We start from the raw sequence: 14,321 nt of genomic DNA, 5'->3' as shown, positions 1-14,321 counted from the left end.
TGCAGCAACATGGATGGACTTGGAGGGCAATATGCTAAGTGAAATAAGTCAGAGAAAGACAAATGCTATATCAGTTATAGGCAGAATCTAAAAATTACAACAAACTAGTGAATATAACAAAAAAGAAGCAGACTCACAGATATAGAGAACAAAATAGTGGTTACCAGTGTGGGGGGAGGGGCATTATAGGGGTGGGAGTATGGGAGGTACAAACTATTGGGAGTAAGACAGGCTACAAGGATGTATTGTACAACACAGGGAATATAGACAATATTTTGTAATAATTCTAAATGGAGTGTAACCTTAAAAATTGTACAAAAAGGGCTTCCCTGGTGGCGCAGTGGTTGAGAGTCCGCCTGTCAATGCAGGGGACACGGGTTCGTGCCCCGGTCCGGGAAGATCCCACGTGCCACAGAGCGACTGGGCCCGTGAGCCATGGCCGCTGAGCCTGCGCGTCCGGAGCCTGTGCTCCGCAATGGGAGAGGCCACAACAGTGAGAGGCCCGCGTACCGCAAAAAAAAAAAAAAAAAAAAAAAATTGTACAAAAAGATTAAAATTAAAAAAGAATGGCCACTCTACCCCTCTGCAAACATAATTTGCTCATTCCCATCTCTATGCCTTATTTAACAGTGTTCTATCTAAAATGGCCGCCTTTCTTATATCTATCAATATATACCATGTTTTTCATAATCCAGCTCAAGATTCTGATCTAACAAGGCTGCCTTAATTGAATCTTCCCCCAAATGATCACTGCATTGTTTTGTATAAATAATGTAATAAGTATAGCTTTATTACATTATCTATAACTTGCTTTTTTATGTTCTTCAGGGTTTAGAGTTTTCTCATCTTTCTATCTGTCTCCTCAGATGTAGTATGAATTCCTCAAGAGAAGCATAATGTTTTCTCCTTCTTTTTTTTTCTCCCATAGGGCCCAGTAACTGTCCTGGGCAGCCAAGAATTCCTTAAATCCTATGTTTTGCTGAATCTAAGGCTCTCAGACCTTCACATCTGTAGGCTTGGGGCTCTAATTTAACAGCCTCAGGAGGACAACCTCATTCTGTGATCCTTGACAAAGCTACCCCAATTAAGTTATAAAATAGGGCAGTAGAAGCTTATAATGTCACATAGCCCCCAGTCAAGGTTGTCTTCAATTTCTTTCATCAACTCAATGAACAATAATGTCATGAAATCCTTTCCCCTGTTCCTTCTTAACCAGCCCCTTTCACTTCTTGTCACACTTGCTCCAATCTAAAACACCACAAGATACATGATTCCCAGCCACTTACTTTCTCTCAGCAGCTTTCCCTTACTTTGGACATCAACTATAAATATTTGCAGAGAAAATCCAGGCTCAAAAGTTCATCTTTGGGGCTTCCCTGGTGGCGCAGTGGTTAAGAATCCACTTGCCAATGCAGGGGACACGGGTTTGAGCCCTGGTCCAGGAAGATCCCACATGCCGCGGAGCAGCTGAGCCCGTGCACCACAACTACTGAGCCCGCAAACCTAGAGCCCGTGCTCCACAACAAGAGAAGCCACTGCAATGAGAAGCCCAAGCACTGCAATGAAGAGGAGCCCCCGCTTGCTGCAACTAGAGAAAGGCTGCACACAGCAACAAAGACCCAGTGTAGCCAAAAATAAATTAAAAAAAAAAAAGTTCATCTTTGTCTGATAAAGTAATAAGGTATAGATACCACTGCCAACTGAAGTAAAATTTTGAAAAGACAAAGTCTGGGACAGTTTGCTAGCCAACAAATGAAACATCTTTTACATAGTTAAAAAAAATAAAGGTGAGAGAAGTCATATCCTCCCCTAAATGAAAAATCCTAAAAGGTGTTTTTTTTTGTTTTTTGGTTTTTTTTTTTGCGGTACGCGGGCCTCTCACTGTTGTGGCCTCTCCCGTTGCGGAGCACAGGCTCTGGACGCGCAGGCTCAGCGGCCATGGCTCACGGGCCCAGCCGCTCTGCGGCATGTGGGATCCCCCTGGACCGGGGCACGAACCCATGTCCCCTGCATCAGCAGGCGGACTCTCAACCACTGCGCCACTAGGGAAGCCCCTAAAAGGTGTTTTTATTGGGGTATGAGTTTTATGCATCTACTTGGCTAGGACTTAGAGTGGAACATGCTCCCATACTTTCTGAAAGAATTAAGCATTAATGCCCTAGACATCAGTTATATGTGATGAATTACCAAGTATCATTCAAGAAAGGTACATAGAGAGAAGACAGGTGCCCTCTTTGGAAGAAATGAAGAAAAGTGTCCCTCAAATCTTTTTCTGTGTTCTGTGATTTCAGATGAGAAACCCCAGCTAAGAAAGACCATACTCAAAAGAAACGTTAGTCTCCCAGTCCCTGGCAATGCCTGGAAGGGACCACGTTCATGGACCTCTACGAGAGGACATCACAGTTTCTAGTCAAGCATGCCTCATGGCGCCAAACAGGTGACAGGCAGACTCATTACATCTGACAAAAGTCTCAAGGAAACAAAGTTGACCAGATTTGTCATTTTTATGTTTAAGTAACAAAAATGGAGGAAATCATCCAAGTGATCCATCATACAGTACTTCTAGTTTCAAAGCATACCGACTTACTTCAGGTGATAACACACTACCATTTTTAAGTTTCTCATCCACGCTGTTTCTTCGTCTCTGTAGCTGATCCTTTTCTTTCTGGAGGGCTTGAACTTGTTCTGAAATCTTTATTTTCTCCTCAGCTGTGCTGTTCTGGAGCTGCACATTCTTTTCAGACAACTCTTGGTCCAACAAGCTCAGGCGAGTTGATATTTTCAAACTATCTGTGTTTAAAGCCTAAAAAGACAATCAACCAGACACCCCAAGATCAGTTATTAGAAATCCAGACTGTAAATAAATTAGGAAAAACACAGAGAAAATTACTAAGTGAACATATTTTTAGCTTTTACATTATTGTTTTCTCCCATGGAGTTTTTTGGGGGACTGGGGAGCTTCATTTTCTAAAATCTTAAGTTGAATGCCTTTTTTTAAAAAGTGGAGATTTTTCAAACAATGAATTTATTACTAAGTATTGCTTGGCCAAACCAGACTATACAACACAGGTTTGAGAGGCAGTATTTTTCTTTTGTATTATTTTCCAAATTAAACTTTTCTTTCTTGGCCTGTTACATAGTAGAATTAAGTATGCTAACGTTTCCTAGAGGTTGACATTTGGTTTGTTGTTATTTAAACATACAATTTGTTTCTACTCTTATTTCATTCCGGTCAAAATTATGGCCAGTTAGATTTACGGTGATCTTCATTATGACCAATTTAAGATAATCTTAAAAAGAGTTTTTCGTCAAAGTAATTATATGTATATACTGCCATAAGGTTTAATAATGTTTTTAAAAAGAGTCCCCTACCTGACCCTTTCCCCTGAGTCCTGCTCCCTAGAAACAACCATCTTTAACCTTTTAAGCTATTTCTTTTGGTGATTATGTCCATGTTTCTAAATAACATTACCAATTTTAGATACTGTCTGCTGATTATCTATTACGGAAGACAAGGATTTAGCACTCCTATGCCTCCTCTTCTGTACTTCCCCTCCCTCTATTCTCCCAACATAAGTTGTATTATAGTTTTTAGATAAACCAATGGTCAGTTTACATGATTTTGTGAATACATGAACATTTTGCCTGGAGCCTCCATCCTCCTGCTCCAAACTGGACTAGTTGTTCCTGGACTTCCTTTGGTACTATCCTGAAAATTTCCAGTTAGATCACATTTGCAGGATCCTGAGTCTTCCTTTATCATAGCTTGCACCCTCATTTTTAAGGAGCACATCCTCTAGTAGTTTCCTGAGACAGGCTAGGTAGTAGGTAATTTTTTCACCGGAAAATGTCCTTATTCTACCTTCCCATTTGATTGATAGTTAGGCTAAAAAGAGAATCCTTGTTTGGAAACCATTTTCCTTATGAATTTTAAGACTGCTTCAGGTCTTTTAACTTCTAATGAAGAAGGTTGAGAAGTCTAATGCCATTCTGACTCTCAAGATTTTCAAGTGACTAGTCTTCTATCTGGAAGCTTTCAGGATACATTTTTTCCCCTAGTGTACTCAAAACTTCACAATGATATGCTTTTAGTACTCTTTGCTGTGCCTTTGATAAGCTATTTCAACCCAGTCTTATATCTTCAGTGCTGACAAATTTTTTTGTATTATGTCTTTGATAATTTCCTCTTCTCCTGTTTTCTCTGTTGTATCTTTCTGGAATTCCTGTTACTTGGATGATGGACTTTGTGGGTTTACCTGCCAATTAAATTTTATTCCTCCTAATTTCTATTTATCTTTTTATTTATTTTCTGAGATACTTCCTTAACCTTATCCTCCAATCCTTTTAATTTCCGAAAGTTCTTTCATGTTTTTTATAGGCTGCAATTCTTGCTTTATGGATAGAGTATCATCTTTTACCACCTTGAAGATATTAAGGTTTTTTAAGAAGTTTTTTCAGCTCCTTGCTCTATCTCTATAATTTATCTGAGCTTCTTTTTTTTTTTTTCCTTTTGTTTTGGCCTCTGTCTTTAATGTTAGTAGCATTCCTGAAATATACATCATACTTAAGAGTCAGGTATTAAAATCCTGATAAACTGCTGTGGGCAAGATGTGTCACAATAGGATATATCTGGGATCTGGCCACTTAGTTGGGGGCTCCCAAATGTAAATTTTTTAAGGTCTTTTTTTCTGGAACTGTTTGAGAAAGATCCACCAATCTCCTGCTGGGAAGTGTCTAAGTCTGGCTGCCAGCATTTTGGGATCCAAGTAGGGGTTAGGAAATGGATATCTCAGGATTCAGACTTTCATTCATTCCCTGTTTATTTTGACTTAACCCGGCCCTCTGCTGTATCTGGTTCAATCTTCAGAAAATAAATCATCTAGTCCCAGAATCAGAAAAGGATGCTTTCCTGACTATGCCCTGTTTTCATCCTTAGGCCTCACTCCCGCCGTCTAAAAATCAGGGTCCCTTCATTTCTGAGTCTTTTTCATGTTTATGTGAATTATATCTCATAAAGCTGTTATTTAAAAAAAAAAAAAAAAGCTAAAGTTAAAGGCTTGGCTCTCATTGATGTCCCTCTTCTAGACATTTGGATTTCAGCTTCTTCTGTTCTGCTAAGTCAGTAACCACTTATCTATCTGCTTTCCATCTTACATTTTTTGGTAACATTTTGTCCTCTGTTGTCTCCCCTACTGTTTTTTCCCTTTATGGGTTTATAGTTTTTTTGAGTAATAGCTTTACTAAAATATAGCTCACGTACCATACAATTCACCTAAAGTGTATAATTAGATGGTTTTAGTATATTCTCAAAGTTGTGCAACCATCACCAGAATCAATATTAGAACATTTCATCAGCCCCAAAAAAGAAACCCCATGCCCACTAGCAGTCATTCCATTTCCTCACCAAGCCCCCACCCAGTCCTAAGTAACCAGTATTCTACTTTCTGTCTCTATGGAACTGCCTACTGTGACTGGCTTCTTTCACTTAACATAACATTTTCAGGGTTCATCCATGTTGTAGAATGTATCAGTGCTTCATTCCTTTCTATTGCTGAATAATATCCCATTATTTCATTTATATATTATCAGTTGAAGGACATTTGGGTTGTTTTCATATTTTGACTATTATGAATAATGCTGTTATGAACATTCATGTACAAGTTTTTCTGTGCACGTATGTCTTCACTTGTCTTGGATATACACCTAGGAGTGGAATTGCTAGGTCATTTGGTAATTCTATGTTTAACCTTTTGAGGAACTACAAGATAGTTATCCAAAGCAACTGCACCATTTTACAATCCCACCAGCAGTGTATGAGAGTTCCAATTCCTTCATATCCTCACCAACACTTATTATCTATTTTTCTGATTATAGCCATCCTAGTGGGTGTGAAGCAGTATCTCATTTAAATTTTAGTTTGCATTTACCTGACGGCTAATGATGTTGAGCATCTTTTTACGTGCTTATTGGACATTTGTATATCTTCTTTGAAGAAATTTCTATTATATCCTTTGCCCATTTTTTAATTGGGTTGTCTTTTTATTATTGAGTTGTTAGAGTTTTTTATCTATTCTAGATACAAGTCCTTTATCAGACATATGATTTGCAAATATCTTCTCCCATTCTGTTGGTTATCTTTTCACTTTCTGGATAATGTCCTTTGCATCACAAACATTTTTAATTTTGATGAAGTCCAATTTATCTAATGTTTCTTTTGTTGCTTGTGCTTTAGGTGAAATATCCAAGAAACCATTGCTTAACCCAAGGTCACAAAGAGTTATACCTATGTTTTCTTCTAAGACTTTTATAGTTTTAGCACTTACATCTAGGTCTTTCATTCATTTGAGTTAAATCTCTATATGTTATGAATATAGGCTTTTTTATATCATGTTTCTTGTCTGAAATGCATATGATCGCATCTTATGGTATTTCTTAAATACTGAAAAAATATGTAATATTCTTATGACTTTTGTTTTAAAAGAAACCCAGAAATATGTCTCAAGTTTCTCTTCTGTTTTATTAAAACAACCTTCAAAGAATCAATTTTGCTATGATTTCCTGTGGGTTTCCTTTATTTGCACTCTCTGCTTACCTCAGTATGTTCTGACTTCCTAAATATCACATCTTGTTGAAACTAGAAAACTAGAAGTCTCCCTTGTCTTTTTAATTAGAAAAATAAACAAATCTTCACTATACAAAATCTTCTTTCTTTTACACGAAACCTGCAAACCCCTAACTATGAGTAGTAAATGACAGATCGTTTTCAAGTCTATTCTTCCAAATTATCAATGTTCACTCTACAGCATCAAATGGTACAATTAATTTTTAAAATATCCAATAAGGGGGCTTCCCTGGTGGCGCAGTGGTTGAGAGTCCGCCTGCTGATGCAGGGGACATGGGTTCGTGCCCCGGTCCGGGAAGATCCCACATGCCGCAGAGCAGCTAGGCCCGTGAGCCATGGCCGCTGAGCCTGCGCGTCTGGAGCCTGTGCTCCACAACGGGAGACGCCACAACAGTGAGAGGCCCGCGTACCGCAAAATAAATAAATAAATTAATTAATTAAATATCCACTAAGGTTAATAATAGAGGCTGCCAGGGGAAATGGTGAATTATTGCTTAATGGTTACAGAGTTTCTGTTTGAGGCAATAGAAAGTTTGGAAATAGACAACAGTGATGGTTGTGCCACACTGTAAATGTAATTAATGCCGCTGAATTGTACACTTTAAAATGGTCAAAACGGTAAATTTTATGTTATGTATAATATACTACAATTTTTAAAATACCCCCCAAAAGTTAATAATAAGTAAATCATACTTGGTAGAACATTGAACATTTTACTTCAAAATAGATTTTAGTGATAGACATTAAGTAAGCACTAATAAGCGAAATACACTGAAAACCAGAAAAGTTTTCTTTTGGTTTCTAACTTTACAGTGGTATGATTTACTTCATAGAGAAAAATAAATCCTAGTTTATAAGGCTTACAACCAGAATCAAAGAGCATATTAAATAGAATACCTGACTAGATCGTAACTTCTTATTTTCCAGATGGCTCTTCTCCTGTAACAGGGCCTCCTTCCTACAAACTATGGCCTCCCGTTTCTTTAAGTCTTCTTCCAGCTCCTCTAATTCTTGGCGTTGGTTCAGAACTTTCTCTACTTCTTCATCTAACCATTTCTTTTGCTCATCCAATTTCTACATTAAAATTCCAAAGAAATGTTATAATTTTTCTTCACCATAAAATTTATATGGTAATAATATAGCTTCAGATTGACTAAAACACCTTAAATGAACATTTAAAAACTATCTGGAATACCTTAAATGAACAGTGAGAATAATAAAATGTGTCTGTCCAAAACTGTCAAGAAATAAGTGGTTCTAAGCTAACATCTTTCTGTGTTGTTTTACAAGGAATTAAAATTTATTCCACAAATATGTTTTGAGTCTGAGATTTTTCAGGCTGACAGTTTTCTTTACTGTTTATTGAGAGTTAGTTCTGAGAACATGCTGGAAATCTTCTCTGTTACAGAGGTGCACACCTCTCTCACAGCACTAATACTACTGATTGTTCTACAGTCTTTCTCCCCTACTTGAGCTCCTTGACTGATTGCAGCGACAGTGCTTTTTGCCTCTGTAGCCTCAGTGCCTGCTCTACTGCCTGGCCCATGATTGGCTTTCAATAAAATGTTAAATGAATTCTTGATTCAGTCAATCAACTAATGAGGTGAATAAATGAATACGCATTGTGGAAGACATAGATGATGGAGCATGGAAATCCACTCTGCATTGTAGCCTGTCAACATCAAATAATTACAAAATAAAATAAATTGAGCTGTAAAGATTTCCAAAACAAACATCTCAGTATTCTCTTCAGTTAAGGATACCCAGAAATAAGTACAAACAAAAATGTGAATGGAATGACTGTCCAAGATGAACTCTACCAAGTGTCCATCTGCACTGGGACATAGTAATGAAGCAATGCCACCTAAATAACAAATAATAAGAAAACAAATCAATATAGAACTATTTTCCAGTTCTTCTCAAACTTGATAAAAACTGTCCCTAGAAATCTATATTAAGACAATAAGACAGTGAATATGCATGAGAAAAAGAGAGCAAAGTAGCCAAGGCAAAGCAGGTCCAGAGCTATGTAGTTTTCCATCCAGACCTAGATAGTATGGTCCTATAAGCAACAGCACATCCAAATAATATTGAGGCCTAAAATAGCAGCTCTACAATTATTAGGAACAGGAAGCATATCCCAGAGCAGCTACAGAAATACTTTAGTTTTGTTATATCCAGCTATACCTTAGAAACTCCATATATGAGACCCTATGAAGACTAGCAATTAACTTAAAACATATTCTACAAACATTTCTTGACTGTGAGTGGGGTCTGAAAGATGAATAACATATTCTGTAAGCTCCATTCCAACAGGAAAGAAACCAAAAAATTATGACGGTTGATAATAAATGTTGTATACAGCAAACTCCTAGGTACTATGTATGCAAAAATGGAAGGAGGGATCGGTTCTGTCTGAGAAATGGAAGAAATGTCAGTGCCAGCCTCACAGAGTAGGCAATATTTTAGCTGTGCTTTGAAGAATGGGTAGGAGTCTGCTAACATAATACAGGTTTTTTTAGGGAAATAATAATAAATGAATGGATTTTTCTGCATTTGATATAATAAAGGGTATGATTTGTGCAATTCACTGTATCTTAGTAACTTTTCTGAAAATTTCTTATTTTGTCTTTTCTTATAATAAATATTCCTACCACACAGTTCCAATTTTAAATACTCTCTTCTTATAAGAGAGCTTCATATCAAATCAATGTCCTATTAAAAGGTCTTTGGATAGTCATATTGATTAATGTATAATCTTGTTCTTGTTTAGAGTCAAATTCTGGAAAATGTTGTTTTACAACATTAAAAAGCATGAAGGTCTCTGTTTGTTTGTTTGTTTTATTATTATTTTTAACCCAACATAATCAGTGCAAGCTGTGGGAATCTATTATTGTATTCATTTAAAATTTAGATCCTTAACATTTTGAAAAGCAGGTCTAACTATTCTATGCATTCCTACCTCACCTACTCCCCCACATACCCTTCCACCCAGAAATATTACCAAGCACGTCAGAGAGAGAGCTCTTCAACTAATTTCTAAAATACACTAGTAAAATAACTGAGAATACATTCATGTCCTAAATTTTACTATTAAAATATATAAGGTTTAAGAAGAGAGAGCAAATAAATTTTTCAGAATTTAGGTGATGTATTTGCATTTGAGGGTAATTACAGTTTTAAGCACATTAATCTTCAAGACTTTTAGAACTGCCATTTCTAATTTACATAAAATTAAAACTTTGTTTCTTTGAACTTTGATATTAATCTATGGATTTCATTTTTTAAATGTGGCACTAAAACAATAGCTTTTTAATATATTATATATGGTGCATATACAATTTGGTTGTGCTTGAGTAGAGATCTCTTATCTTTAGAAATATATGTTTCCAGGTGAATAAACCAGTCTTGACATGGGAATAAATACAATCTAGTTTTCATGTTTACATTCCTCAACATTCAGATAAACCCATTTCTACTGAAATAAGAATACAGCACATTTCCGGATGGGAAATTAATTTTTTAATAACACAAAAAATTCAGAAGAAATATTAGAAATTTTGTACTTGAGTGGCAAAATCTAGTGTTTGAAGATTTTATTCAGAGTCCACCACTTTTTACCCCTACTTAGACAATCATCAAATTGAAGTGAAACCAGGAAACACTAAATAGAATCGACAAACCTGGAGTTGGTCTATACTTCCAAACGAACCTTTTCTCCTTTTCATCTTAAATGCATCAAGGTCCTCAGCTTTCAGTTTTAGACCTTCTCCCTGTTCTGTTTTTAACTGTAGTTCCTATAAATAACAGGAATTGAAAACACCTTATTGCTTTTACTACATGGTCATCATTAAATATTTATGCAGATAATCATTTTAACATTTACTTTCTTAGTTGCAAAAAGAAAGAAAACGAGTAGATGAAGGTTGGGACCATTTAAGAAGAAAATAATGTTAGCCCCTCATTCAAGCAATAAAATCTCACAGTAAAAATCAGGATTTACTAGAAAAACTAGGTATTTTTTTTCATTCTTTGCCAGTGTTACAAATTTGCATAACAGGGATAAGAGTATGAAAATTATAAATTTGCTCTTTTCTTCTGCCTTTCTGAGTTCATTACCTTCAGTTAGTCCACCCAAGGCACCCATCTGCAATGGGGATATTAGAATTTATCACAGGAGAAATGTAAAAAGAAAAGTTATATTCAGTTTCCAGCATTCAAAAATCAGATTCTGCAGCATGAAAATAGTCTTTCAAGATTGATCATGGTCCTCTGAAGAGTATTTTCCAAATTCCTTTAGTTTCCATTCACATCTTAAGAGTCATGTCAAGAGGGCCCTTGTGTTCTACTGGGGTTTAGAGACGATGTTGCCATCCACCACCAAAGCTTAGCAGGAATCAGGAAGGAGGCCATGAACTCAAAGTGAACTGGTCCACACTGCTATTCCTTACTGGTCCACGATGGATAAGTACAGAAATTAAAAGTAAGTGTTTAGAACCTTTTACAAAAATTTAACAGAATAATTTTATGTCTGTTGAATCTAATAATTAAAAGATAGACTTGTATATTTTAGTTTTTATTTCATTTTTCTACTAGTTCTTGTTTTACAAAGGTATTGGGCTGTGACAAATTAATAATAAAATGAAACTTGTATCTTTTCCATAGGTAATTTCAGAAGTACTGATAAAAAGGAAGTAAAAGGGAAGTCTACCATTTTCCAGCCCTGGAAATGGCAGAAAGGAGAAAAGAGACAGTAAAAAAGATGTGTGTCCCAATTTTCTTCTCTCTGAGTTTTGGCCCAGAAAGGGGATGATAAATAAAGGTATCACTGGGAGCAGACGGAGAAAATGAGGACTGCAGCGCAGAGGCCTCACACACACATGGATCTGCCCAGTCTTGCTGAAAGAACAGAGAAGTATGATCAGGAAACAGAGACTGATTGGACTTCTTGGGCTCAGATGATGAGGATCCTGAGTTGAGAACAAATAGGGGTCAGTTATTGTGGGGAATTGACCCCAAAACTGAAGGTGAGGACAGGCCACTGGGCTAGCAAGCTAGATGGAAGATCTAATAATCTCAACAGGGATTTATAATGCCATTAGGAGATGAGATGAAGCCAAAGCACCTCCAGGCTCTAAGCTGAAAGTGAGACCAATCTATGAACTATACTGGCTTCATATCAAGTGCCAGCAGGGAAAGGTGAACAAGAGAGAGCAGATTCCAGCCAGTCACATCCAAGGACCAAATGAAACTCAGAAAGTCCCTTCCCCTTCAACACCATGTGATGCAATAAAGCTACACACCAGAACACCACATATACCAGACTCTATCTTTGAGAATCATGGGGAGGAAGAGGCCAAGAGACTGAATATTCTTATTCAAGAGAACTGAGAATTATTTGAAGGAAATGTTTAAACTATCAGAATAAGGTTTGGACAGACTGGTAATGTGGTTAGTTCCCATGATATTTCCAGAAATTCTCGTGACATGGTTTGGGCAGGGCAGGGTGGGAGGGGTGTCATAAGGAACACAGGTCTGCTATAGACTAGATAAATTTTCTATGCCCACTTGAGTTGAATTATGAGTGCATTTGGACCCTGTTATATTTACTACCCATTAATTTTTCATGCTTCCCTAGCTCTAGTTCACAGTTATAAGTTAGCCCCTGTCACAGTCACAGCAACTTCAGGATGCTGAAATAAAGGCACCTTATACTGGAGCTGACTGCCTACTATTCCTATTCTTCTACAAATGCTTTGAAAGTGTACTGCAGGTGGTCTAATCCCCTCTTTTGCATGTTGCTCTAGACATAATTACCTTTACCTTATATTGTAATCTCTATTATAATAGTAAAATAACTGTCTACCAGGTACTGTGCTATGCTTTTTACATCTATTTAATTATCCCATTTAATCCTCACAATAATCCTATGAAACAGATACCATTATAAATCCCATTTTATAGATGAGGAAATTGGTGCTTAGAGAAGTAAAAATCCCAGGTCACATTTCAGGGGTTCCTATACCTTTCCTTTATAGCTCATCCATAGTCTTCAGTTAAGAACTGAAGAACCTATGCAGAAGAACATGCAGAAGAACATGGAGAACCTATGCAGAAGTCATAGTATTCTCTGGAAATGGTTTAGTCAAGTGAAAAATGGAATGTTAGACAGTTAGCTCCAAACAGAAGACAAGATATCCCTTAGGACTCTGAGTAGGTTTTGCTTTTGCATTAAGTAGTAGAAACTTCAATATATCTTCGGGGCAGACTGTTCCTTTCTCTGGAATACTCATTCTCCCCTTAAATGGGTCACATTTCCCTAGAATGAGAGAAGGAACAAAATTACCCTAGATAAGAATGTAAAAAGTTTAAGTTACAGGCAGAGTTGCATTTCAGCAGACTATGCATTCTGCTCAAAAGTATTTTTCTTTTCCCTAAACATAGATTTAGAGAGTGCTATGTCTTGTTGCTTTAAGCCAGGGTTCATGAGAGATGAGAAGCTGAGACCCAAAGACCACAGGACTGACAGGCAGGCCTGATCCTCACACTGGAGGAAGGACAGGAACGAACAGACTAGGCTGTTGTCAGCGAAATGAGAATTGAACAGATTCAAGATATTTAGAAGACTCAATTTATAGGACTTTGTGATTCATTGGATATGCGTAATGAGGAAGAGGACAGAGTCAAGGATGACTGCTAAATTTCTAGCTTACCCATCTGAATGCATTGAAATGTCATGTAAAGTACACTGGAAAACTATATTTTCTCTCCCATGAAGGGAGCAGGGAGGAGGAATAGTGGCGAGGTAAGTAAGGGAATTCACCTATAAGACAACCTAATAAAGATGTCAATGGTTGGATATATGAATCCAGAGCTCAAATGGCAAATCTGGTATTAAGGATTAAATCTGGGAGTTGTCAGAGTTAAACTGCAGTCATGGAAGAAGACAAGGTGAGAGGTCACCCAGGACAGAGTATGGAAGATACGAGGGCATAGGCTAGAGCCCTGAGTAATTTCCATAGGTAGGAAACGATAGTGTAGGATAAGCTAGCAAAGACAAAGAACAAGCAATCAGAGAAGAAAAAACAAGGTGAGTATAATTTCACAAAGGCAAAGGGGGAAATATTTCAAGATGGAGGGAGTGGTGAACTATGGTGGATGCAGCTGAGGTGTGACAGAGAGAGCACTAGTGAACTTCTCAAGAGCTTTGAAGTGAACGGTACAGCCAAGACCCAGAAACCAGACTGGAGAGGAGAAGAGAACAAATGAAAGGAAAGGAAACAGAATCAAATATAGTAAACTTTTCCAAGAAGTTTGGTTATAAAGGGGAGAAGTGAGAGAGAGAAGTATAAAGTTGAAGGAGAATAATTTTAGGATGAGAAAAGTCTAAGATGTTTAAAGAAAGAATCTAGGAGAAAAGGAAAAGATGAAAATACAGGAAGAGAAAAAGACAAATGAGATAAAGCACATAAGTGCTTAGCACAGTACTGACTGAAGACAAATAATAAATATTATTTACTGCTATAATAATGATTATTACCATTATTATTTAGAATGAGTAACTCAAGGAAATTAAGAAAGCAATTCCATTTATAATAACATCTAAAATAATAAAATATCTGGGAATAAATTTAACCAAGGAGGTAAAAGACTAGTACACTAAAAATTATAAAACATTCTGAAAGAAATTAAAGAAGAT

General features: G+C 36.9%; 1 protein-coding gene across 4 annotated transcripts in view; it reads right to left on the bottom strand.

Annotated features, from left to right (window-relative positions):
- KIF27 (kinesin family member 27) overlaps nucleotides 1–14,321 on the bottom strand; it is an 88,167-nt gene that overhangs the window by 23,761 nt on the left and 50,085 nt on the right. For all 4 annotated transcript variants that reach the window (XM_079926654.1, XM_079926655.1, XM_079926657.1 and 1 more), the window contains 3 exons: nucleotides 10,306–10,419; nucleotides 7,520–7,696; nucleotides 2,588–2,803 (listed from right to left, as the gene is read on the bottom strand). In XM_079926654.1, coding sequence (XP_079782780.1) covers nucleotides 2,588–2,803; nucleotides 7,520–7,696; nucleotides 10,306–10,419 — 507 coding nt within the window. The remainder of the gene's footprint in view (nucleotides 1–2,587; nucleotides 2,804–7,519; nucleotides 7,697–10,305; nucleotides 10,420–14,321) is intronic.

The sequence above is a fragment of the Stenella coeruleoalba genome, assembly GCF_951394435.1.
Source record: "Stenella coeruleoalba genome assembly, chromosome: 7".
Taxonomy (NCBI): Eukaryota; Metazoa; Chordata; class Mammalia; order Artiodactyla; family Delphinidae; genus Stenella; species Stenella coeruleoalba.
This window is presented reverse-complemented; position numbering and strand designations above follow the sequence as displayed.